The sequence below is a fragment of the Cyprinus carpio genome, chromosome B12, assembly GCF_018340385.1.
Source record: "Cyprinus carpio isolate SPL01 chromosome B12, ASM1834038v1, whole genome shotgun sequence".
Taxonomy (NCBI): domain Eukaryota; kingdom Metazoa; phylum Chordata; class Actinopteri; order Cypriniformes; family Cyprinidae; genus Cyprinus; species Cyprinus carpio.
In genome coordinates this window covers 23,577,860-23,605,711 of record NC_056608.1, presented here as the reverse complement: position 1 = coordinate 23,605,711, position 27,852 = coordinate 23,577,860, and the positions used below count along the sequence as shown (strand labels likewise).

Here is a 27,852-nt window from a genome sequence, read left to right as displayed (position 1 = left end):
GTGAATGGGTGCCGTCAGAATGAGAGTCCAAACAGCTGATAAAAACATCACAATAATCCACAGCACTCCAGTCCATCAGTTCACATCTGGAGAAGCCAAAAGCTTTATTTGTAACAAAATAATCCTTCAAACCATCATCTCTAGCTAAAATATCCATAATAACACTTCCTCCAGTGAAAAAGTCCATCTCCAAGAGTTTTGGACTCTTTTGACTTGTAAACGGTGTTTGATCGGTGCACTGGAGGAAGTGTTCCTATGGATTATAGATTGTTTTTTTCCAGAAATGATGGTTTAAAGTTGAAACGTCTTGATGATGAATTTGTTTCTTATAAACACAGCTTTTCAATTCACGAGACATTAACTGATGGACTGGAGTTGTGTGAATAACTTGTGGATTATTGAGATGTTTTTATCAGCGGTTTGGACTCTCATTCTGACGGCACCCATTCACTGCAGAGCATCCATTGCTGAGACACTGATGCAATGCTACAGTTCTCCAAATCTGATGAAGAAACAAACTCATCTACATCTTGGATGGCTTGAGGGTGATTACATTTTCAGCAAATGTAAATTTTCGGGTGAACTATTGCTTTAAATGATTTGACACTTTTGGGTATATTTGTACCTGCAGGGCTGTGGGTGAGGCGGAGCGGGTCGCGGGGCGGCTGGGGTCGGGATGGGCGCTGGGAGTCTCACGGCCGATGGGTTCCGAATCACCCGGACGCTTCGACCCAGTGGGTCTGCGGGAAGAGGCTTCTGGGGCGCACTGGGCTTCTCGAAAGCCTATTAGAAATGTGAGGAACTGAACTGATTACACACTTATTGGCTTTATATAGAACCCTTAACTTCCCATTACAAAAAAGGTTCTTTGTAATAATAAAATGAAAATGATTAAAAATGTTCTTTGCACTAAGAAAAAAAAATGGTTCTTCTAATAACTGTTCACTGAAAGGTTCTTTGTGGAACCATTATTGGTTTCAGTTTTTGTTCAAACTTAAGATACTAACATCTGCAATCCAGTCAATTTGAACTTAAACAGTTCTCATCAAATGGTCTGAGCTGCTGTTCACATTCATTTTGTATAGCTCTATACTCTACTGCAGGGCTATTCAATTGGTGGCCCGCCAATCATCTTCATCCAGCCGCGGGAAGAGTATATGCAGATCCCACTTATGGCTTAAATTATGTTTGCACTAATTAGTTTGTCCATAAGGTAGCAACACTGCAATTTATGCATATAAAATTTATAGTTCATGTGAAGATTGTTTTACATTCACTTAAATTAAAAGTTGTTATTTTTCAGAGCCTAGATAAATGTCAAAAAATAACACTTTTCAATTATACTGTAATGTTGAATGGCTATAATTAATGGGTAAAATTGAGAGGGAGATGTGTTTAATAGAGACATCAGCAGTATTATCAAAAAATTAATAATAAAGAGACTTGGTAAAGAGATATCATTAAATATATTTAAAATATACCATATTTATGTTGTTTCTAAATTCATTTGGAGGTTCAATGTGAAACTATGTTAATATATTAATAAATCACGATTAATTACAGAAAATGTGTGATTATTATTATTATTATTTTTTTTTTTTTTTATTGACAGACAATAAAAATGTTGACCTTTCATAGACATTGCTGTTGGTAATATAAATTCATTTTACTGCTGAATATGCATTTAATTGTAATTTCTTATTTTATAGACCCCCCATAAAGAGATTTGGATGGCACCCAAACCCCTTGGCCCCCTTCAAATTTTCAGTTTGATAATCCGGCCCTCAAATGAAACTAATTGAATAACCCTGCTCTACTGTATATAATCAACTGTTTGTCTATTGTCCATTTTTATTCTTTTTTGCTTTTGACAGCCAATTTTCAAAACCTTTGTGTTGCATGGAAAAAAAAAATTATGCAGGGTTCGACAATAAGGGTTAATACTGACTGACCTTTCATTTTTTTGTCACTGACCAACTCTTGATAAATACTAGTTCCTTTTTTCCGTCCACCAGAGGGCAGTGCAAGATTATTTAACATTGCTGCACAAGTTTTGTGCTGTATGTGGCTTCACTGCTGCCATGGCGACTCTCTCCAGGGGTCATGTGACACATTCATATGTTCCAAATCTACACGCTGACTATGAGGTAATTATAACCTGCTACCTGCTCTCCATCTGCTTCTCGTTCTCTCTCATCTCCACAGAGATCCAAACATGATTTCACAGCTCGCATCACTCTGTCCTTTACATTTCAATATAAAGCTGAATTTCTCTGAACTGCTCATATCTCAAGCGTTGTATGATTGCTGATGACAGAGGCTCTTTGTTTTTGTGGCTGATAAAAAGGTCTTGAGAAAGCTCGAATGAAGGGACTCTCATATGTCTCCTCGCTAACGCTTCCCAGCAGAAAGTTTGAAGAGCTGAATCAGCGATGAATGACCTGCCAGATCTCAGACACACACACACACACACACACACACACACACACACACACACACACACACACACACACACACACACACACACACACACACACACACTTCTACCTAATGAAACAGTCTGAGGTCACGCTAGGCACATCTGAGACTTGAGGTCTTTTGTTCATGATCTCCTTTTATGGTACACTATTGTTCAAAAGTTTGGGGTCTGTACAATTTTTTTTTTTTTTTTTATAAATTTTTACTTTTATTCAGCAAGTACCCTAACCCTAACCCTAACCCTATCAACCTCCTAAAACCCCAACTACCATTAGAACAACTTAGCAACCACCTAGCAACACCCCAAAAACCAACCAGAACACCTTAGCAACCACCTAGCAACACCCTATCAATTCCCTAATACCCTAGCAACCACCTAACACTGCCCTAGTAAGCACATAGAATACCCTAGAAAGCATGCATCAACCACCTAACATCACACTAGCAATGCACTAGCGAACATCCTAACAACCAGAAAACGTTAGCAACCACCTAGCAACACACCTACAATTCCCTAATACCCTAGCAACCACCTAACACTGCCCTAGTAAGCACATAGAATACCCTAGAAAGCATGCATCAACCACCTAACATCACACTAGCAATGCACTAGCGAACATCCTAACAACCAGAACACCTTAGCAACCACCTAGCAACACCCTATCAATTCCCTAATACCCTAGCAACCACCTAACACTGCCCTAGTAAGCACATAGAATACCCTAGAAAGCATGCATCAACCACCTAACATCACACTAGCAATGCACTAGCCTAACAACCAGAACACGTTATCCTTAGAACCACCTAGCAACACCCTATCAATTCCCTAATACCCCTAGCAACCACCTAAAACACTGCACTAGTAAGCACATAGAATACCCTAGAAAGCATGCATCAACCACCTAACATCACACTGGCAATGCACTAGCGAACATCCTAACAACCAGAACACCCTAGCAACACCCTATCAATCCTCTAACACCCTAACAACCACCCAGAATGCTTTTGCAACCACCTGGCAGTGCCCTAGCAATCACACAGAACACTCTAGGAACACCCTAAAAACCATCCAGAACACCCTATCAACCATCTAACACCATATTAACCAACTAAACCACCTTAGCAACACCCTAACAATGCCCTAGAAACCACCCAGAACCATGAGAACACCCTAGCAACCACCCAGAATACCTTAGCAACTACCAATCATGCAGAACACTTCAGCAACAACCAAACAACACCCTAGAAACCATCCAGAACACCCGAGTACCCTAGCAGCCAACCTAACACCATAACAACCACACAGTACAACCTAGCAACCACCTAACACTGCCCTTGTAAGCACATAGAATACCCTAGAAAGCATGCATCAACCACCTAACATCACACTAGCAATGCACTAGTGATTACCCAGAACAAATCATAACACACTAACAACCATCTAACTCCCTAACAACCACCCAGAACACCCTAGCAACCATCTAACAACACCCTAGCAATTCACTAGTGATTACCCAGCACCAATCATAACTCCCTAACAACCACCCAGAACACCCTAGCAAACCACCAAACAATAACCTAGTGACCACTTCACTTTTTGGATAAAAGCACCTGCTAAATATATTAATGCAATAAAAGTTTTTTAAAGAACCCAAAAACCAATATAAATGCTCAAGAAGCCCATCTAGCTGAAACCAAAAACCACCAAAGAACACTAAGTTTTGAAGTGGTTTGTGGCTCTTATTAAGTCATGTTTTAGCAAGTTTTGTGTTGTGCCTTTTGTTTTCTCTTGAGAGGGCTCACCTTCACCAATCCATTCCCTTCCTCTTCCTGCAAGCCAGGACCAAATTGCTACGCTTTACTAAAGAACAGGCAGATGTGTGGACTGTCCACAGACACTGCAGGTAATGCACCTCATCTGAGACAGATGACCTCAGGTAATTAACTTGAGCCAAACATCTCCATTCTGGCCATTGTTATTTAATGCACATTTTCTGTCTTTTGTCATCAGCCTCTTTTAGTGAGATTTTTACAAATGGTAGAGCAATTAAGATTATTATTCAACAGGTGTTGAAGTGTCCTCATGAGGTTAATTAACAACCTCATTACGTTGACAGCAGATGTTAGAGACTGCTTAAATGTCGTTAAATGTGAACATTACTTCTGGACGTTTGTACAGTTTCGGTGTTTGTAGACATCAATGAGTTTTTTTTGGGCGGAGCCTATCTGGCAGAAAAGGACAGTCTTAAAGTAACAGTTTATGGAAGCCATGGAATAAAATAGCAAAACAAAGATAATTTTTAGGTTATATTTCAAAATTCTGACTTTTTTCTCACAATTCTGAGATTATAAATCGCACAATTCTGATCAAATCAAAGACAAATCTAATTGTCAGGCACAGAATCATGAGTTTATATCCCACACTTCTGGACTTTTCTTGCTCAGAATTGACAAATTGTTGAGTTAAATCAATGTATAAAGTCCTATCTAGAAGATAAAAGCTTAAAGTCAGATGAGTGAGATAAAATAAGTAAATGTTATGTAATAGTAAATAAATAATAAATAAATAAATAGTATTTCATGCTGTAACTGTGGGGCTAATAAAATAGGTCCCCCTGTGAACTACATTGTGAATATTATGTAGACCTATTGTTTAAATCAAATATTTGCTTTTAAAGTAAGGTAATCATAGCAGTTTTCAGCAACTGTCTGTCTGTCCAAGATATTGTGTTAGAAGAGAAAAAAGTGGGTTTAGAAGTCAAAATATTTCATTGAACATAAGCCGATCAATGACCTGTAGCACACAGCAATGCATTCTGAAATCGAGTTTGTCAATCTGTCTGAGGCAGACTATTTTAAGCAATGTCAAAACCTTGATTTTCCGTTCCGTTCTGATCGACTCGCTCAGTCTTTTATTGGCTGGCCAGAGGCTTCACTCTGCATTTTCTTTGGATTGCATGAACCTCTGAACACACTTGAGATTTAATACAACTCAGAGCTCTAATGAAAGAGGCCTGTTCACACCACTGGAGCGCCAACATTAAACTGTAAAACTATTATAAAATACTACAGTGTGCATTAAAAATGAGCTCTATCTCGCCATTGCAACACTGCTGGGGAATGAGAGAGCGATAAAAAGAAATGAAATCAGTAAAGTACAATGAACCTGCTGACATGTATAGAAGTGTACACAATGTTATTATGAGTGGTACGATTGCTCATTATAGTTATTGATTAGAACAAACCCCCAACAGTAAGTATAAAAATCAGTGTGCTGTTATTTGTCTGAGTATCAGACTGATTTTCACATGCTGAATGATAAAACAGGTCAGAAAATCTCAAAAGACACACACTGAAGGAGAGGCCCATGACAAACCTAGAGACAAACATACAGAACACCCTAGCAAACATCTAAAAAATGCCCTAATACCCTCCCAGAACACTTTAACAACCACATAACAACAAACAATGAACCACCTAGAACACCCTAGCGATTACCCAGAACCACCCACAAGACTCCAGCAACTATCTAACACCCTAGCAACCACCCCGATAACCCAGTACCACCCAGAACACCCTTGCAACACCTAACAACACCACAGAAACCAAACAGAACACCGTAGCAACCACCCAGAATATGTTTCAATACCCTAGCAATCACAAGGAACCACCTAGAACAACCTAGCAATTACCCAGAACCACCCACAACACTCCAGCAACTAACACCATAGCAACCACCCCAATGACCCAGTACCACCCAGAACACCCTTGCTAACAACGCCACAGAAACCAAACAGAACACCGTAGCAACCACCCAGAATATGTATCAATACCCTAGCAACCACAAGGAACCACCCACAACACCCTAGCGATTACCCAGAACCACCCACAACACTCCAGCATCTATCTAACACCCTAGCAACCACCCCAATGACCCAGTACCAACCAGAACACCCTTGCAACACCAAACAACGCCATAGAAACCAAACAGAACACCCTAGCAACCACCCAGAATACCTATCAATACCCTAGCAACCACACAGTACCACCAAGAACATGCTAGAACCCAACTTACAATACCCTTGTAACCACCCAGAACACTCTAGCAACCTCACAGAACACCTTAGCATCCTAACCATCCAAAACACCCTACCATCCACCAAGCAACTACCAGGAACACCCCAACAACACCTAGCAACCATCCACAACCACTTAGCAATCACCAAGAACCACCAAGAGCTTTCAACTACCTAACACCCTGTCAACCACCCAAAACACAGTACCATCCACCTAGCAACCACCCAGAACACCCTACCAATACCTAGTAACCAGCCAGAACCCCCTACCATCCACCTATCAACCAGCAGGAACACCCCCGCAACGCATAGCAACTAGCCAGAACAACGTATAGCATTCACCAAGAACCACCCACAACAAACTAATAAATACCTAACGCCCTAATAACCACCAAAACACCCTGCAATTCACCTAGCAACCACCCAGAACACTCTACCATCCACCTAGCAACCACCAGGAACACCCGAGCAACATTTAGCAACCATCCACAACCACCTAGAAATCACTCAGAACCAACCATAACAAAATAGCAACTACCTAACACCCTAACAACCACCCAACACATCCTACCATTCACCTGGCAACCACCCAGAACACCCTACCATCCACCTAGCAACCAGCAGGAACATCCTAACAATGCATAGCTACCAGCCAGAACCACCTAGCAATCACCAATAACCACCCATAACAATCTCGCAACTACCTAGCACCTTAACAACCACCCAGAACACCCTACCAATGCCCAAGCCACCACTCAAAACATCCAGTCTTGTTTCATATATGCAACTCCTGCAGCGTTGGCATATTTCCACTCACCATGGCGATCTTGCAGACGTTCTGGCAGGCCAGACCACGGCCGGCCGTTCCCGCTGCTGGAGCGGATGTGTGTGTGAGTGCTGACGGAGGGGCTCTGGGTGGAGACGAGTGTGTGTGTGGTGGCGTCAGCGGCAGGCCAAGTGCCAGCGGCAGCGGATGAGAGAGGTGGACCGGAGGGCACGGGGGCAGCCGGCGGAGACCATGAGACGGGACCACAGAGTCCACCGTCTGGAGAGGAGACTGGGGCTACAGAGACACAGATAAAGATCATGTTTGACTGGCAATGAATATTTCAATAAACATTTAATATGCATGATGCACAAAGCAATAAAGCAGAGTTCACACAAAATTAATAATTAGTCATTTATTCACTCTCATATCACTTAAAAATGGTTTGACTCTTTCGTGAAACACAAAATGAGATGTTGGGCAGAATGTTCAAGCTGCTTTAAAATATAATGAATGTATGTAAAATAATAATAATAAAAATAAAACTTATGACACGTATGAGTCGTTTTTAGTATTTTGTTTTAGCTTTTATTAATATATTTTCAGTTTTCATTTTTATTTGAAAAAGAAATCAGTAATTTAGCTATGTGCTTTTGTTAATGATTGTTTTATAATATTTCTATTTAGCTGTAATTTATTTTTATTTTAGTTATTTTAGTACTTCAATTAATTTAATTTCACTTATTGGCTATGGCAACATTTCTAATTAATTTTTTTAAGATTAGGTTTTTCCATCTAACATTTTTATTTTATTTTATTGGCTTTATTTTAATTTAAATAGTTTTTTATTTATTTAGCAATAACATCACTCATACAACTGAGAAACTACAGTGGCTTTAGAAGATCTGGAATATAGGGTCATATGGTCTATTTTTTTTATTTTTATAGTGTATTTATTGAGTTTAATGTAATTTTTGGGCCATAAGAGCACCATTCAGTACGAGAAAGAGCAGCTTGAACATTCTGCATAACGTTTCCTTTTGTGTTCCACAGAAAAAGAGAAAGTCATACAGATTTGGATCAACATGCAGCCGAGTAAATGATGACTCATTTTTGGCTGAGCTATCCTTTTTAAATGATACAAATGAGACTCATATGAGCACACACTCACACATCAGAGCTGTTTTGAGCTCTTGACCTGCAGCCAGTTGTGACAAGAACAAAAAGAGATGAGAGACAGAAACCGTGTATGTGTGTGTCTGTATAACCTCAACTTGCCTAACATCAAACAGACCTACATCCTTTATCTATCCTTGTTACCGTCACACGTTATGAGGACCAGATACTGCAGCCACTCTTAAAGGAACAGTTCACTAAAAAATAAATACATTTACTCACCTTTAAGTTGCTTCAAACATGTATTTTCTTTGAAACAAAAAAGCATGAAATGAAGTGAAGTGAAAACAAGATTTGAATGCTATATGTAAGATTATCATTGAAAAACTACTTAAATTTCAGCCACTTCTGAATACAGTATAGTACTTTTTATACTATAAGATAATATTTTCATGGTGTTTCTCTTGTAATTTTTTGTCAATGTTTTCATAATATGTTAAAGAGCAGCGTGAACATTTCTTCATAATATCTTATTTTGTGTCCCACAGAAGAAAGAAGGCCATACAGGTCTGGAATGACATGAGGGTGAGAAAATAATTAAATTCAAAATTTTGGGGTCAGTAAAATATATATATATTTTAAAAGAAATTATACTTTCATGCATCAAGGATGCATAAAATTGGTCAAAAGTGACACTAAAGAAATTTATAATATTACAAACGATTTCCATTTAATATATACTATTTAATATATATAATATATATATATATATTTTTTTTTTTTTTTTTTTTTTTTTTTTTTCATTCAAACAAAAAATATCACGGTTTCAATAAAAATATGAAGCAGCACAGCTGTTTTCAACATTGAACTATTTCTTGAGCAGCAAATCAGCATATTAGAATGATTTATGAATGATCAAGTGACACTGAAGACTAGAGAAATGATGCTCAATTCAGCTTTGCATCACAGGAATAATTACTTATTTTAACATATTCACATAGAAAACAGCTATTTTAAATTGTAATCATATTTTTTTAAAAATCTGTTTTTCGTATCAAATAAATGCAGCCTTGGTGAACACAAGAGACATTAAAAAATTCTAAAACTTTTGAACAGTCTCTCTCTCACAGTGCAGGCTATCTGGTGTACCACAGGGGTCAGTCATGGTACTTTGCACATCCTCTAATTACAGATCTGAACTGCTTTACTCAACAACAGCCCTGAGATCACAAATGCATCCACAATCCATCTGGCTGACAGGCGTCTCTACTGATTTTCCAACATTTGTGAGAGCTCGTGTGGTCTGACAGCTAAAGAGCAGGTTTCAAACGCGGAACGCTCACTTTATCTTTCCTGTGCTTTTTATTAAACAAACCTCTTGAGTAAGAGATGGATGGCAATTGTCACTCAGAACAGAAATAAAAATAGTGAAGCGACAAACATTTGCATGCAAGTTTATGCACAAATATTAAATATGCATATGCTTGTGTCTCTCTCAATGCATGTGTGTGTGTGCATTTGCATGCAATATGTAATTGAGGGATGACACACACCTTATATATGCTGGCACTCTGTGGTAAAGCCGAAGTCTGACGTTGAGGAGACGTTCTGTACGTGGAGTGTGTTTGAGTCCCAGCGTGTGTGTGAGCGGATGAGAGTGTGTGTGCTGGACTGTTCAGTCTGTTGGGTCCCACAGACCTGCAGCAAAGCACAAATACAGAACCCAATGTTGGATATCGCAATAATGATGTGCATTTTTACCAACATCCCATCTAAAAAGGAACCTCCTCAGACCTTCACATTCTAGCAAGGTTCTCTCATAGTTATGTACAAAAATATTACAATAACATCTTGCAGTAACTTTATCTGTCTTTAATAATGCTTAATAAAGTTCTGAAACCTTGTAGTTGGACATTCGTCTAACATTTTTTAAATGTTACTTCTTGTTCCAGAATGTTTAAAAAGAACATTCAAAAGTAACATTCCCATTATTTTTGCAAAAATATAAAATGCAGTGTTCCCTTAACAGTCACATAACCAAGGAAAAAGGCTTTTAAAACATGAATATTTACATAACATAATGGGAATGTTAGCAAAATGTTCTTAGAACATACTTTCGTGAGCTGGGATAAAGTAATTATTTAAATTTTTGAAACTACTAGTTTCTTTTTATGCAGTTTTGCTTCTCAAGTAAATTGATCTCATTTTAAGAACATTTAGATGTTCTTTGCTGGAAAACAAGACAAACATTCTGACTAAAAACATGATTAATTTGCAGTATAATGAGAACTAGGGGGTTAAACATGCTTAATTATAATCATGCGTATACACTGTCACAATGCCAAAAAAATATTAATGGTCCTAAAATAAGTTTCATTTTCTTTGATTTAAAACAATTTCTTAATTTTGTTCTTTAGATATTTGGTATGACAATAATTTTCCTCTTAAGATTCAGCTCCTCGGTAAGTTCTAAATGGAAATAAAATACATCCAATGTAACATTACCAAAGTTAAGCCGTTCACAGACTGCATGGTTATGGCATCACAATCATGTGCCCACATGAACCCACATATCAATATATAATTGCATAATCAGAATTTAGGAACTCTTCTTGCTCTGATTAACACTGTGAAGTATGGCAACACACAGAGGTCAGCCAATCACAACACAATTTTTGATACCGTCTGTTTAATTGTGCGGGGGTCAGATATGCAGCAAAAACAATCATGAAAAAACAAATGATGACTTTGTGTGGTGAACTGTTCAGCATGGCCTCGTGCACCTTGATTGCACCGAGACTGATTGTCTATTTCAGCTGTGCAGGTTTAGTACCTCAATTTTTCAATGGTGTTCTTCTTATTGCTGAAGAACAGACTGAGCAGAGTTTTTCTCTTAATGCACGCGATTATCCCAACACACAGCAGACACAGAAACGCCACCAGGATGCCCACCATCACACTGCTGCTGTCTGCATGTACAGAAACACACACACACACACACACACTGGTGAATTGAGTAGATGCTGATGAAGAGCAGTATAATAATCACGGATACATGATTAATACCTGTTGGTCTCATCGGGCCGCTGTCCATACTGCCTCCAAACCCAGCTTTATCACAGAACGGAGGAGCCCAGAGCGACTCACAGTGACAGTTCTTATTATTATTACAAACCTGCATGCGAGACACACACGAGAACACAGCAGTGATATCAGACCCTGTCACATGATCACTGCATTAAAACTCAGAACTATACATTACGAAAAAATTCAAGAGTTTAAATTAACAGCAATAAAAGCACATACCAGTGTAAATGAAGGAATACATTCATCTTTGCCAAAGCAAAAAAAAATAAAAAATAACATGACATAAATAAAAATAACTAAATTATATATATTTAAGAATAAAAACATTTATATATAATTATAAATTGTATTATTTAATAATATAATATATATTACATATACAGTATATATTATATTTATTTATTTATTAAATATTCCACAATATAAGTATTTTAAACATACATATGTGTGTATTTAATTATAATTCTGTATTTTACATGCATTATTATTATTTTTTTTGTTATTTTATTGTTATTAATATTGTAAAATATTATATATGTCGTTTCGACCTAGACATGCTATCTTGTGATTCACCTCCCTAGTAAACCCTCAATTTAATTGCTTAATGGAAATAAAATACTTTCACTTTATAAATGCAAACACAACACAGAATATAGGCAGGGAATTATGCAGTATCCAACCTGCCAGTATCATGTGTTTATGTCCTGCGTGCTGTAAGTCTTTAAGTGCACCTCCTCAACATCTACCAAAACACTCAAACACTTCCTCTTTCCTCCATTTGGCAGCATTTGTTTCTGGTTCTTCTCTCTTGGCGCTGATGAGCCGCAGATGTTGGACTCAGAGGAAAATCTTGATCTAATCTGGAGATTCATGAGCTCATTCATGGACTTCCACTATCTGTTTCTCACTATCTGCACAAACCTGTAACCTATGCCACCTGTTCTTCAAGAAGACTGCGTTCATTGTGATGTCCGTCATAATGCTGGAGCTAAAACACATTCGCTCTGTCAGGTTTCACCCCTCTGTATTTACACAGACCTCATCTGGACTCATTTTTACTGTAATCTATACATGCTTTGCTTAATTAAATGAAGATTTTAAAAAGCGAGAATTCTTACAGACAACGTAAACATGTGAAACTATCACCATGTGGAAAAGAAGCTTTCCAACCAGGACCCATCATTAACTTTGACACCTGCCAGCATTAATTAATCAAAATTGTATATCAGATCAGTCTGCATTTTTACTTATTTGTATGAAATATATGCAAGTCTTAAATGAAAGAGAATGACTTGAAATCAAGGTCCTCAGTGGCTTTTAGTTGCATGCAAGTCAAAGTGAAATTACGATAATTATGTTCAGTTGAAATCATAATGCATCCTATTGTAGGAGAATTTCCATTCATTCAAAATGTATAACAACAACAGCAACAACAACAAAAGGAATTACTATAATGTTGGTGTTTCTAACTTGTGAAAATCATTCACATTATAGTCAGCCATGTAATTACGAGCTGGAAACTCACAGTTTCATTAAAGCTCTTACTTTGATTCATGTGAAAACAACAAAATATCTTTTTTATGCAGTTTTGCTAAATCAGTCTTGTTTTAAAGATATTTAGATGTGCTTTACAGAAAAAAAAAAAAAAAAAAACATGACAAAACACATTCAAATAATGATTAATTAGTTTTAATGAGAATTGGGAGCCAAAATGTGCCTAATTATCATAAAATTTCCATTTAGCAATTAAAATGAGGGTTTACTAGTGAGGTGAACCTCAAAAAACACATACAGGTCATATTTCATCCCAATATGTCAAGAAAACAATTTTTAAATAATAAAAAATAAGGAATTGTTATATTAATTTTCTTAGTTTTTTATATTTTATTTTAGATATATAATTAAAATATTTTTTCTTTATATTTTGGGATAAATTATTACCTTAGTAAACTCAATTTAATTGCTAAATGGAAATAAAATACTTTCATTTTACAAATTAAAACATGATACGGAAATATAGGTAGGAAATTGTTCAGTATCTCACATATCGAAGGAGTTACAATGCTCTAAAATTAACATCATGATTTTCTGCAAAGCTGCTTTAAAACATTGTGCACTCTACATAAGAATTTGACTTGAATTAATCATGTAGTCATGCACTTTGCCATCATAATTAAAAGAAATCACACTAAGCCCAGTTTGGCATTACGAGTGCAGCCATAGCAATGAATCATTTATGAGACTGAGGACATGAAGACGAGCTGTCATCGTGTAATTATGGTAATCCTGACATGAGTGTCACATTAGATTCAGATTCCTCGTCTTATCAAGAACATTTCTACACTATATGTAGGTCTATGGAGATAAAGCTGTCCCATTATATGTTCAGATGGATTTCTGGGCTGCTTAAAGCCAACGTGAAATCCTGTCCACCAACCATTCAGATATATTTCGGAGTGAAAGTGTAAAGACAGTCAGATATATACTCACCCCGTGTCCGCTGCACTTGGCTGAACAGTCGTGAACCCCGAGCACACTGATGTTCTGACACTGTCTGTTTATACACATCTACAGACACACACACACACACATAGACAGAGTTTATTTAGGTCTGTCAGTCAGTGATGATTGACAGCTCAACTCCACCCAAACATACTGACATGATCCATCTAAAAAGGGTGGAAAAGTGTCTCATACTGTGCATGTGTCACATTCAAACACACATTTACTGCCTCGCTTAACATTTTATTTTATTAATACTATGATGTCAGGGTTATTTCCAATTATGTCAGGATGTGACCAATGAGGCCATTCTTTCCTTAGTTAACAAGCCTGATTTCATTCACGACTCAATTTTGACTAAACATGCAGTTATTGCATTTTGCATGGCACCAACGACTGATTTTGATATATAAACGAATTATAATGATGTCAGATCAGGGTCAGAAATAAACTATGGATTGAGGCAAATTGCCAACTATGTAAACTATGATATTTGTTATGTTTGACATGTTTTGTGATACACTATTCTAGGCATATCAGGAAAATAATGCTGAGTTTTACATATAAATATGAGTTTTGTAAACCTATAATGGGCCTAATTTACATAGAAACATGATGTCTGGCACAATTTCAGCACATTTAATTAGAACACATGTTAGTAAATAATATGCCAGTCTTTGAGCTAAAAAAAGCCTATAAATATATATATAGAGTAAGTGTTATTTATTTATTTAAAATGTATGAAAAAAATCCAAAAGTAAAAATCAATTCTAGGGAGCAAATAAATAATATTCAAATAAATATTTATAATAATTATTAGAAAAGACAGACAAACCTATAGCTATCCATTAAAATAACAATATTAATTAACTTTATTTATGAATCATTTTTAGCTTTGAGAACCTCCCACAGGAAGACTGAAGTGACTATATAGTTGACAAAAAGCATCAGTTAAACGTAATCCACACATAAGCTCTGGTTTCATTCAGATTACCCTAGAAACCACATAGCAACACAATTTAACCCATTCTGCAGCCCTGATGTTGTGGATCTACATGAGTTGCATTTAATAAGCCGTGGTAATCTTCTCTTTATTTACTCTCTTTACCATGTTTTCTCCACACTTGGTGCCGGTGAGCACGAGGCCTGGATCTGGCATGTCATCTCCCAGGTACACATGAGTCCCGCGGCAGAGGATACGTCCTCCTTCCTGGAGCGGGATATTGGTTTCTATGGAGACGGCATTGGTGCCAATCACTGGACGATTGGCTCCGCCCTGACACTGGATCTTCCCACATTTAGCATCTCTGGAAAACAACAGAGCAAACAATTTAAAAGGCAATTTTTTTTTTATTTTAATTACTAACAAATATTGAATATATTGACTACTGAAGATAAGCAAAAAATAAATAAATAATATTTATATAATAAATATAATAAATGTATTTTACAGGGAAACAAATAATGTCCTAAGACAGACACATTTTGGTTTTAGGACAACTTTGATGAAAGGTTTTGATCCACTTCAAATATATATATGCTTTGCATTTTTTTACATTTAGCCATGTTTTTCCCTGCTGTCCAAACAGACCTTTGGGGGTGTGAATTTATCTAAAATTTAGGTCAATGTTTCCAGGCGCTAACAGTTCCCATGTTATGAATCAGAGCGTTTCCCAGACTGACACATCTGCAGTGTTTTCACAGCGCTGAAGTGTGGATCGTGGTAATGGGAAATACATCTTTGATTCCAGTACGGCCAAAACACAGAGAAATAATGAGGCATCTTCTCCACCAAAGACCAATTACTGCATTCACGGGGCAGTTTCTCACGCAGTCGCGTCCAAAAAAGAAAGAAAGAGACAGACAGAACGTGGCTCGAGTCCCTTTGGCCAAAATAAAGAGTCATTAGCGGCCGAAACCGTTTTTCTCTCCATCTGTCCACTTCAGTCATTAAAGTAATTACTTCATTGAGGATATGATCCATGAAGCACTTAATAAAACAGCCAATCTGAGCTCAATTAAAACTAAATAAATGACAGGTGTTACCTGCATATGCAAATTACTCTGACATTTTCAATAAGCTTCTGTTCTCTTTCTTTTAAAGACTTGTGTTGTTATTTGTCTGGCTGTTTGATTTCTCAGTGGATTCGTCCCTCCCTCTCTCTCTCTCCGTGTGTGTGTGTGTGTGTGTGTGCGAGAGAGATAAAGAAAAAGATAAAAACAAACAAAAAAGAACAGTCCAATAAGAAACTGATGAGAGACATTCATTTAAAATTTAATTTAAATCTAAAATGTAATTTTAAAAGAAAAACACTCAAAGACCTAAATAAACACACCTCAGAAGGCAATTCTGATTTTCTGTCGTCCTGAAGTGCACTCGCTAAGAGCAAAATATTTTCCAAAAATCTGTAATAAACAATCATTTATTTTGCAGCAAATCAACAGTCATTTGCTGGAATATAAAAACATGCACCTGATGATGCCACCTCCACACCCCACTATATAAAAGACTGGGGCTAGCTGTCACACTCTTCACGCCAGTAAATATTTCTTAAAGTTTATTTTTAATTTCTGTTACACACACCTTAAAGACTCAAAGCTATAGAACATTTCATTATCACATCATTTGTTTGTGTGGGGCAAGTTGTCACAATGGAACCTACCTATTTAGTAAAAAAAAAAAAAAAAAAAAAAAAGAAAGGGACCATTGGTTTGCCCAACAAAAATAATAATTGTGAATAAATTGTTTGCATTTATAATGGCCCAATACAAATTTGAAAAGCTGCCCTATAAAACAACAAAACCATTTTCTTTATTTATTTCTATATAATTGTGTTTGCTGCTGCATCAAAAATTAAGTTAAGAATTTTCTCTTACCGTGCTTCACATTTGGCAAAGGATCCCTTTGCATCTTTTCCACAGTTTCCATACGGATCTCCCGCCGAGTTGACTCTTTCGAAACAGATTCCTGGAGCTGGTTTTGCACCTGTTAAACACACACAATGTTCTTCACATATACTGAACACACAGATGAAGTATAGACGGCTGTAGTAGCGGTTCCTCCAGGCCTGCGGGTGGCGCTGTCCTCACCCTGTCCCCACAGTGTGATGCACTGCTGCTCGTGTGTCTGGCAGATGCCGTTGTAACAGTGTCCATCCACACCCTGACAGGTGTGTCCATCATGCAGGTAGACATTAGCGGGACAGTGAGGATCGGCACCGGTGCAAAACTCCGGCAGATCACAGGAGTTACTGGAATCACGGCACGGAGTCCCTGCAGGCTTCAACTACACAAACACATGACAATAACTTAATGAAGTCCTTTCAGCCAATACAAGATAACAGTTTATCTTGATTTATTAATCTTCCTGGTTTTATTGTAATTCAATCAATCAAAACTTTATTAAGGACTTTATTAATAATAATAATATTTAATAATATTTGACATTATATTAAGTGACATTATTGTAAAATAACATTTAATAAATATTTTTAAATAAATGCCATCCTTAAGTTAAAAAGATGTATAAAGTGCATAATTAAATGCATAAAATACATTTTGCTGCATTATTTTATTTTAAGTACATGAAATTAACAAGATATAAAAGACAGCAACAAATAAAGAAAATTATGATGAATATCAAACGTTACCTGACAGTCTTCACAACACTGTCCATGCGCACATACGGCTTCCTCCTTCAGTGTGCATGTGCTGGCATTACAGCAGGGATTCAGACATTCCTACAGAGGCACAGATTCATATAACGGTTTTGAACATTGATAATAGTAGAAAAGTTTCTTGAGCAGCAAATCAGCATATTAGAATGATTTCTGAAGATCATGTGACACTGAAGACTGAAGTAATGACGCTGAAAATTCAGCTTTGATTACAGGAATAAATTACATTTTAGGAATTATCGAAATGGAAAACAAGAATTCGAAATTGAAATAATATTTCAAATTTTTACAGTTTTTTCTGTATTTTTGATCAAATAAATTCAGCCTTGGTGAGCAGAAGAGACTTCCTAAAACAGTATTTTTTTTTTCTGATTGAGATATGACTCAAGTACATTTGCATACGCGTAAGAATCATGCCTAAATAATTTCCCAGATGTTTTTCTCTGACTGCTGGCTCTGTGGAAATTCATAAATTGAACATGAGCATTGTTGACGGATGCACAGACACAAACATTGTGCCTTTTTGCTATGCATTCTGCACTGCCAGCAACATTTCAACAAAGACATCAGTGAACAGATTTAAACCCTCAGGAAACACCTGAAGTGCTCAGACACAAACAAAAGCTTTTCTCTGCGGCCCTTGCAAAATCTCCTGGTCCAGCGTGACAGATGCATCTCATTCTCGTGCTTCTTCTCACAGCGTGGTCACAGAAAACACTCTGTTTATTTCAGATTTAGAGGAGCGAATGCCAATGATGCACGACTCACTGCAGAGTGTGAAAACAGTGGCACATATGCGGCGCTTAAGGGAAACATGTAAATGTCTGGATGAAATATGTTTTCGAAAACAAAACACACACATGAGGTCTGATGTACCTCCAGATCTCCGCAATCGCACTGTTCTCCCTCCTCGACATATCCGTTTCCACATTTCTGGCCTCCGTAGAGCACCTTCACCTCCGGCATGTTGAACAAACACATGCCCACACCTTTCTCCAAACTCGCCGCGAGATCCTTCTTACTGCACGTACTGAAGACCGTAGGGAAAGGATACCTGAAAGAAAGCATAAATATTACCTCAGTGATGATTTTTAAGAAAACTGACCGTTCACTTTAGTGAAATTCAACATTTGCACTCATAAATGAACCAATCCGGCAGCGGAACTCTTGCCAAGAAAGTTACATCATCCTGTAAGTGATGACTGGCACAAGGACCAATGAAACAAGGCCCAGAGGAGGGAACAGCGACAGATAAGATATTTATGAGTCCTGTGTTTGTAAGAAATCAAACTGATTCACCAGATTGTAAATGGGAGGCAAAAGGAAGTGTATGCATGGTTGTGTTTGCGCGCAATAACTCTTCATATTACACATGGTTTCATTTGTTCTGAATTAGCCAACAAACCAAGATTCTAATAGACCGGTTTGCTTTAATTTGTAGTGTTTGCTTACACAAATATCACTATTGCAACCTAGAAACTACATAGCAATGCACACACACCAAAAAATAAAAAATATAAAAAATAAAGAAAAGCAGAAAAACGCTTCACAAACATTCTAAAAACACTTAAAATGCTATATCAACTCCTTAGTAACCACTTATCACATAGCAATCATCCACTATGCTAACTCTAGCAAAAAACAACAACCACTCAAAAAAAACCAAAAACCCAAAAAAACCACCCAACAAACCAAAAAACACAGAACACTTAAAACTCCATAACAACTCCCTATTAACCACTCACCACATAGCAACCCCCCACAATGACCAGGCAACATGTTAAAAAAAACAAAACACCACATAGCAGCCACCCACACTGCTTAGGCAATGTAGTAACGTAAAAAAAAACCACATAGCAACCCCCCCAGACCAAACATTAGTAACCAGAACCACCACACATAGCAGCCACAACACTAAAAACACTGCTCTACAAACATTCTAAAAAAAAAAAAAAAACCTCAGAATGGAATAGCAACTACCTAGCAACTGCCTACAAACATTCTAAAAAAACACGTCATAGCAACTCCTTAGTAACCACTCAACACATAGCGTTCACCCACAATTCTCAGGCAACATAGTAACATGTTAAAAACAATCAGAATGCCATAGCAACCAAATAGCAACTGCCTAGCAACCACCCACAAACATTCTAAAAACACTTCAAATAACATAGCAACTCCCTAGTATCACTCTTCACATAGCAACCACCCACAATGCTCAGGCAATATAGAACCATTAAAAACAACCCAGAATGCAATAACAACCATATAGCAACTGCCTAGCAACTACCCACAAATATCCCACAAACATTCTAAAAACACGATAGCAACTCCCTACTAACAACTCACAACATAGCAACCCTAACCCACTCAGAATGCCACAGCAACCACCCACAAACATTTTAAAAATCACATAGCAACCACCAACCAAGACCTTGGCAACAGCCCACAACACCCTAATATTGTGGAGGTGAGTTTTGATTGCACAGACATCTTATTTTCTTCAGAAATTGTAAAACTCTAGTTCTTAAGTACTTTAGTTTTCTGTTTACCACAAGACACAGAAACACTTCCACGCATGGTGAAGATGATATCACTGTAATTACACACACACACACACACACACACACACTCACACAGTAAAAGTGGCCCACAAATCCACTATGAATATCACTGCTTCCCTGTGGAGCGTAACAAAAATTTTCTCTGCAGCATTTACATGACGAAATCCCGAGTTTACAAACAACCCAACAGCCAGAGAAATTACAGCCCTCGTTTGTGACTGACAGCGACGTGATCGAGCTCCCAGAGAGAAGCATATGGTGCATATTATGAGACTGGCTGATGAGCTCATGATGGTGAAGACCATCTGTGATCAGGGAGGGATTTTAGGAGGATTTAGGGATGGTGATTGCAGGACTCGATGCAGGTGTGAATCATTGCACTCGGCCGGTTTCATTAACACAATGAATGCTACATCACTAAACATCCTGATGAATTAAATCAGTATGACTGGTTGAGTTACAACACATGCTGTAGATCTGGAGGTTGAGTATTAAACACACAGATGCTCCAAGACGTTTTTACAGCCCCTTTATTATCCAAAATTACTTAATCTAAGAATATTTAACTATATGTACTGCATGTTATGCCAAATATCACTATAAAGATTAAGTTAAGCAAAGTGTCGGCTCCAGCACCATGGCTAATTCCAGTGTCGGCTCCAGCCCCAGAGCTCGCTCCAGTGTCGTCTCCTAGAATGTGTCCTCCAGTGCGTGGCTGGAGTATCTCTCACCTCCGCCTCCTGCCTCCGAGGCCTGGACTCTGCCTGGGCCCGTTGACCCGTTGGCTCCACCATGGCTCCTAGCTCCCTCCTCTCCGCCGTGGCACGGCAGTCCACAAGCTCCACCTGGCTCCCTCGTCCCTCCGGCTCCACCTTGGTCTGGTGTCGTCCATCCTACGCCTTGGGACTCCACTCCTCTGGCTTCGCCTCGTGCCTCCGTCCCTCCGGCTCCGTCTGCCTCCTTTATCCCCTCGGCTCCACCTCAGTCCTCTGTCGCTCTGGCTCCACTGCGGCCTTCCGGATCCACATCTCCGCATCGGTCACCAGAGCCATCAGTTCCTCCTAGGGCCTCCGGATCCTCCCCATCACCCTGGCTCTTCGGCTCTCTGTCTCCTCCTCGGGCTCCTCCTCCACCTGCTCCATTGCCGTGGGTCGGCCCCCTGGAGTCGAAGGCCATTCCTCCTGCATGGCTCCTCCCACCGTCGGCTCCACCTTGGGCCGTTAAGCCTCCTGCTCCAGATCCCTCCTGTCTCCTCCCTGGCTCCTTCCTCCATCGTCTTCTCCCTGGCTCCTTTCTTCGTGGTCCATGTCTGCTGGCCCCCTCCCGGGAGTCCGTCCTCCACCGGAACCTCCTCCCAAGTTCTCACCCATTCTCCCTTCCCTCTGTTGTTTCTATGGTGCGAGGATGCACCTACCGGGAGGGGGAGTAATGTCACACTCCTGGACTCTTTATGTGTGTCTTTTGCCCCTGTGACCCAGTTTCGGTCTCCCGTGTTTGGTTAATTTGATTCCAGGTGTGTCTAGTTTCTTCCCCATGTGTTCCATGTCCCCGTTAATTAAGTTATTCCATCCACCTGTCTGCCCTTCGTTATCCTGTCCTTAAATACCCATGTCAGTCCGTGTTTGTCGGGTCTACAAGTCAGTACGTGTGTCTTCCTCCTGTTTCCATGTTGGATGTACCCCTGTGTTGGATTAATAAATACTCTCTCTCTCTCTGTTATTCTCAACTCCGTGTTCCTTCCGGCAGCGTATTGTGACACTGTGGGCATTAATGCAAAATAATCAGACCCTAAATATGTATACACACAAATACTGTATTCAATACAATCAATCAATCAATCAATCAATCAATCAATAAATGCCATTCATTTATTGCCAAGTTTGGGGCCAATAAGACCTTTTTTATACAAAAAGTAAAACTTGTATTCAGCATGGGTGCATTAAATTGATCAAAAGATACAGCAAATTTATTTTTTTTTCATGAAAAAATCAGTAGAAATGTGTCACACACATTTTCCACAAAAAATATTAAGCAGCACAACTTTGATAATAACAATAAATGTTTGATGAGCAGCAAATCAGCATATTAGAATGATTCCCGAAGGAACATGTGACACTGAAGACTGGAGTAATGATGCTGAAAATTCAGATTTGATCACAGAAATAAATTGCTTTTTTAAATATATTACACTATAAGACTAGTTATTCTGAATCGTAATAATATTTTGCAACATTACCTTTTTTTCAGTATTTTTGATCAAATAAATGCATTCTTTGGAGCATAAGAGACTTTCTTAAATAAAAAAAAAGACTGACTGCAGTCCCAGCATGCCTCAGTACTTCTGCATGAACAGGAAGAGCTTCAGAGCTCATCTTCAGACTGCACCGCTGTTGAATATTACTTCTTTAAATACATACAACATGCTTTACTGGCTAAAGATGAAGCACAGACTGGAAACCTTAATGCATGTTCTTCAGACGCAAACTCATAAGACGCCTGTTGTAGCTTGATTTTCTTTTGGAGGTAGAGAATTACTCGAGTCCTGTGTGATTGTGATGAGTTTGTATTCTGTAATAGCTCTTGAATTATTGAAATTGTTTGGCACAGACGGCTTTGATTGGCTCTGATGTGATTGTGATGTGTGTGGTCATGCAGTTAGAAACATCTGTCAATGCTGTCAAACACACTGCATGGCGACAGGAACCGCAGTAATCCATCCAGGGTGCCTGGTTCTGGTCTGCAATTCCAACATCAGACTATATGAAATTTGGTTGTGGCATTTGTTTGTACAAATTAACATTATATAGATCCCATCTATGTACATTTTCCAACATATTTTGCATTTTTGTCACAGGCTTCTCAATACAGTTATATATACAGTATATATATATATATAGACATATATATATCTTTTATTATATAATTCAATACAGTATATACCATATATTTTCTTTTGTTTTAAATTCTATGCCAATTATGTATTATATTATTATATTATTTTATGATCGATCCTCTCGATAAAACATCACAATAATGTGTCTTTCCATCCACATAACCTGTATGACATTCATAAAGGTTTGCAATGACAAAACGATGGCAGCACTGTCGTCTCTTTAAACGGAACGTGTAACAAGTGTTTTCAGTTTTGAAACTCAAAATTTGCCAACCATCCAGTAAAGAGCTGGGCAGCGTTTTCCTCCTACATCCTCAGATCTACGGCTTCTCTTTTCTGCATGGACCAGCGTTTGCTTCAGAATCCAGTTGGCTTTGCTGTGGCCATTAGTATGCATCAGAGTCAGCGAATACTGGGATGTTCGCTTCGTTCCTGGCAAGTGCACTGAGTCCACGGGGCAAACTCGAGCACGAAAATCTGGCTCGCATCGGCCCTCATGCTCGCTGGACCAACTGTACCCACGACGGCCAGCATCAGGGTGGCATGAGCCTACGGGAGGGTGAGAGATAAGCAGATGCTTCCTCCTGCCTCCTGATGCCAGCCCAGAGATAAGCCACAGCGACTCAAGTGTGTCTAAGCTCTCAAACACCTCCTCTGGACTGGGCTCAACAGGAGGCGCTGCCACGGGCTCAGAGATCTCGCTGTGAGTGCGGTTTGTTCTCTACGAGGGAATGAGGAGCTTCCAAACGCTCTACAGAAACACAGGAACAAATATAGCAGCGTTAGGAGCCGCAGCAGCTGTGGGCTCAATGGAGAGAGTCGCCTACAGAGTTCTGCTGTAATACTACATCAGTATTTATGTAATATTTAAATGGAGAGTTCATTTAAAAACGTCGAGTTCTGTTCATTTACTCTTCCCCATGTTGTTCTGAACATTAAAGAATATATTTTCAAGAACAATGGGGTCCAGACAACATTTGACCCCATTGACTTTCATTGTATTTTGTAAGTTTTGATTGTTATGTCTCATATTGTCTTTGGTCGCTGGCCTTCTGATTTCAAATTGTTTTTGTTTCTAACCACAAACTGAAATGCACCTTAATATTTATTATTATTATTATTTTTTAATGAATGAACTGAAATGAGATGAAATTAGAATTAAGTTCTAAAATGCTAAATTAATTTTAATTGAGGTAGCAAACAGGAAGCAGAATTGAGTGAAAATAGATTTTAAATAAATAAATGATTAAATTATAATAAATTATAAGTTTATATATGTGTATCGTGTATTAATCAGAATTCATAAAAAAAAGAAACAAATTCAACACAGGTAATGCACTGTGGGAAATGTTGTTTTCCAGTCTAAAACACAAAAAATTGTTTTATAAAATAATAAATTATATTTATTAAAATACTTTTTTACTGTACTTTACTAAACTTGTATTTTAAGAACTTTACATTTTTAAATATAAATATACAACTTAAAATACATTTAAAAATGAAGCTCTGATGAGTATTTCTACCCCCTTAATTTTGATCCGGGGAATATTCAGCTACAGTTTTCTTATGCATTTACTGTATGACCTATATGATCTACTAGTTATAAAGTATTTATATTTATGCATGGACATTTTAATAAAATGTAAACATTTATTTTAATGGACAAAGGTCCATTAAATATATTTGTAAGTATGTATTATTACAAATACAATTAATTTGAATAAATTCAAACTTTTGTGAACCAGGGTGGAAGAACACTTTATCTCCCGGTATGCATTATCTTAAAGTTAAATGTCTTTAAATTACAATTCAGGACATTTCTGTCCAATTCAACTTGACCTATTCGATTCAAATTCACACTCATAAATTCAAAGGAGTCAATTCAGATCTACCAGCTCGAAAACATCACATTAAAAACTTCATACTGGTGGCTTGAGCTGTCAATCAAGCAGTCCCTTCCTGTCTAAGTGGGCGGTGCTTGTTCAGAATAAGTGGCGATAAAGTCCAGCTACTTGAAATCAGATTCCTTGAGAAGATCAGAAGGAGCTGCTTCAAACCTCAGAGGGATTTTCACCACTCACGTCTTAATTAATGCAATTACATAGATGTGAAGCTCGTAAACGAGCACCTGCTGTGATGTTAAATTCATTGACGCTTTGATCTATGAAAGCTCTGTGAGAGGAGACGCAGACTAATGCGCTGTAATGGAAGAAATATTCGTCTTAATTGTCTGATTCCAGATTCTCATTTGTACAAATACATGGCAAATATGTTTCTTATTTTCTGTCTCTCTGGATCAGATCTGTTTTTCTCGTCCGGTCCTTCATGACACCTCTTTATGAGCACATCATGGAGCGTCGCGTTTCGGGTTTTTCATGGGTGCCATCCAGCTAAAACACTGGTGCCGATGAACTGATACACACTAGAGGATTCTGGGATTGAGTTGGCCGGTGCACAACCATCTGCCTCATGAGAAAATCTAACACGGCCTGCAAATGTGTGATTTACTTGCCTGGAATCAAAGACAACTACTATTACAGACTCAAGACTGCTGCAAACCATTTCTTGGGAATGCCACGCTTTAATGTCTCTATACCTGAAATAGGTGTCATGAGAAATCAGAAACACCCACTGCCTGTCCATCATTGTGCATGTTGACCTCATTTCCCATCTCTTCTAAACTTCCAGGCAATCGCTGCTGTTTCTGTCCAATAAAAAGCCAAAAGTTCAACAATAAAGTTGAAAATCTATACGTTTTTTGTTTCAAGTGCTCTTCTTAAACCCAGTGATATTTGACTTTATTCAGACAACAATCACAATCAGCATTTGAAGATGTTTATTAACTGCTATATATATAAATCACACACAGAGACACACACACACACACACACACACACACACACACATTTCCTCATTTAAAAGATATAAACCTCAATTTAGGTTTAAAACTCACTTTAAAAATATGATTTATTTATTGAAACATGAATATAATTCTAACTATATTTTAATTTATTTCATTACTATTTGATAATATTTTATTTTCCATTTTTATTTTGCATTTAGTTACAATTTTAGTAGTCTTGATGTTTGTTTTTGTCCTTTTGTAATTTTTTTATACCTATAATGGTTTTATATATTTTTTTTTACTTCAGTTTTAGTTTTAGTTATTTTAATACAGCAATTAAAACTTAATTAAAATGAGAAATGAAATAACAATAAAGAGTTTATATATGTGTATGAATGTTTAAGTTTATATATATAATATTCAATTAACTTTAATATCCCTGATCCATAAAACAGAAACTTTCCCAGAAATACACAATCGTTTTCTGATGAGTAAATATGTGCTGCTAAAAAAGTGAGTTTATTCCTAAAAAGAGTTTAATCAAACCCTTATTGTTTAACGAATTTAATCAGTATGTGCTAAAATTGTCTCCATGTTTAGTACGAATGTGTTTAATTCATGTGTTTAGAGTTATTTCTTCATCACAGCTCTCAGAACATCTGACCATAAAACCGGTCGTCCCGTCTAACAGATGACAGAATAAATAAGCAGCGAGCTCTGCACAAGCTCTGATGTGTTTATGAAATGACTCTCAGCTGGTTTGCGTGATGCAGACGTCATGAACCATCGGGTCAACAGGAAGCATGCTAATGAGCGTGTGGCTAAAGGCTAAAGGCTAATGCTGTCCCGCTGGGTGGGGTGTTAAAGTCTGCTGTTGTGCAGATGACCAAATGGAGCTCATTATGGAGTAACGAGGCAGAAACAGAGTGAACTGCTAACAAACAGACAGAGCCGTCATGTGCCGAGCAGGCTGGAAATTCTGGGTGAAACAGAATAAAAAACTGATTCACACTGACAAAGTCAGCTGATGGATTTGACTGGATTTTACACAGAACTTTTACTGTGGGCTGTTTGTTCTTCAGTTGAAAACAAAAAATAAAACAATGCAATCCAAATAACAACAAACTCTGTTTCACAAAACTTTCACAAAAATAAAATGAATAAAAAAAATGGTCAATTACTTTAATAAAAACATACATTTTTTCACAATATTTTCTTTTAAGTTTTGCTGAGGAAAAACAGTCATACAGATTTGGTACAAAATTAGGGTGAGAAAATGACAGAATTTACATTTTTAGGTCAACGGTTCCTTTTAAAAAAAAAAAAACATTTTTATATATATGCTGTATTATTTATTAATTATATATTTTATAATAGGCTTCTTATGAAACCTCACACCTCTTGTAGATTACTTTAAAAAACATTAACAATTATTAATATGTAAAATATATAACATAAAAAATATTAATATTTTTAAATAAAAATATTAATATTTAAAAAATACAAAAATATTTGTCATGGTTATATGGAATATTCATATTTTAAAAATATTTAAAACAATTGTCAACTTATAACACAAAAATGTATTAATTTTTTAAAATATACTGATATTTATTTTAAAAAATTTTTTTTTTTTTAAATTAACTATTTATATTTGTAAATAATTAAAATATCTTTTACCTCTATGGCACTAAAATATATTAATATTTGTAAGAGATATTAATAAAAAATGTAAAAATTAAAAATAAAAATAATTAAATATTACACCAATTTCACACCATATCACACCAACATCTTTAAATATTTAAAATATAATAATATTTTAAATAAATAATAAATAAATAATAT

The 27,852-nt window shown here is 37.3% G+C and overlaps 1 protein-coding gene across 1 annotated transcript in view; it reads right to left on the bottom strand.

Moving 5' to 3' along the window:
* LOC109077226 (disintegrin and metalloproteinase domain-containing protein 12-like) overlaps window positions 1-27,852 on the bottom strand; it is a 93,825-nt gene that overhangs the window by 937 nt on the left and 65,036 nt on the right. Inside the window, exons 12-22 of the mRNA XM_042735998.1 lie at window positions 18,579-18,756; window positions 17,676-17,765; window positions 17,116-17,311; window positions 16,903-17,011; window positions 15,134-15,332; window positions 14,014-14,091; window positions 11,503-11,611; window positions 11,270-11,405; window positions 9,990-10,134; window positions 7,372-7,617; window positions 626-783 (exon numbers count right to left, since the gene is read on the bottom strand). Coding sequence (XP_042591932.1) covers window positions 626-783; window positions 7,372-7,617; window positions 9,990-10,134; window positions 11,270-11,405; window positions 11,503-11,611; window positions 14,014-14,091; window positions 15,134-15,332; window positions 16,903-17,011; window positions 17,116-17,311; window positions 17,676-17,765; window positions 18,579-18,756 — 1,644 coding nt within the window. The remainder of the gene's footprint in view (window positions 1-625; window positions 784-7,371; window positions 7,618-9,989; window positions 10,135-11,269; window positions 11,406-11,502; window positions 11,612-14,013; window positions 14,092-15,133; window positions 15,333-16,902; window positions 17,012-17,115; window positions 17,312-17,675; window positions 17,766-18,578; window positions 18,757-27,852) is intronic.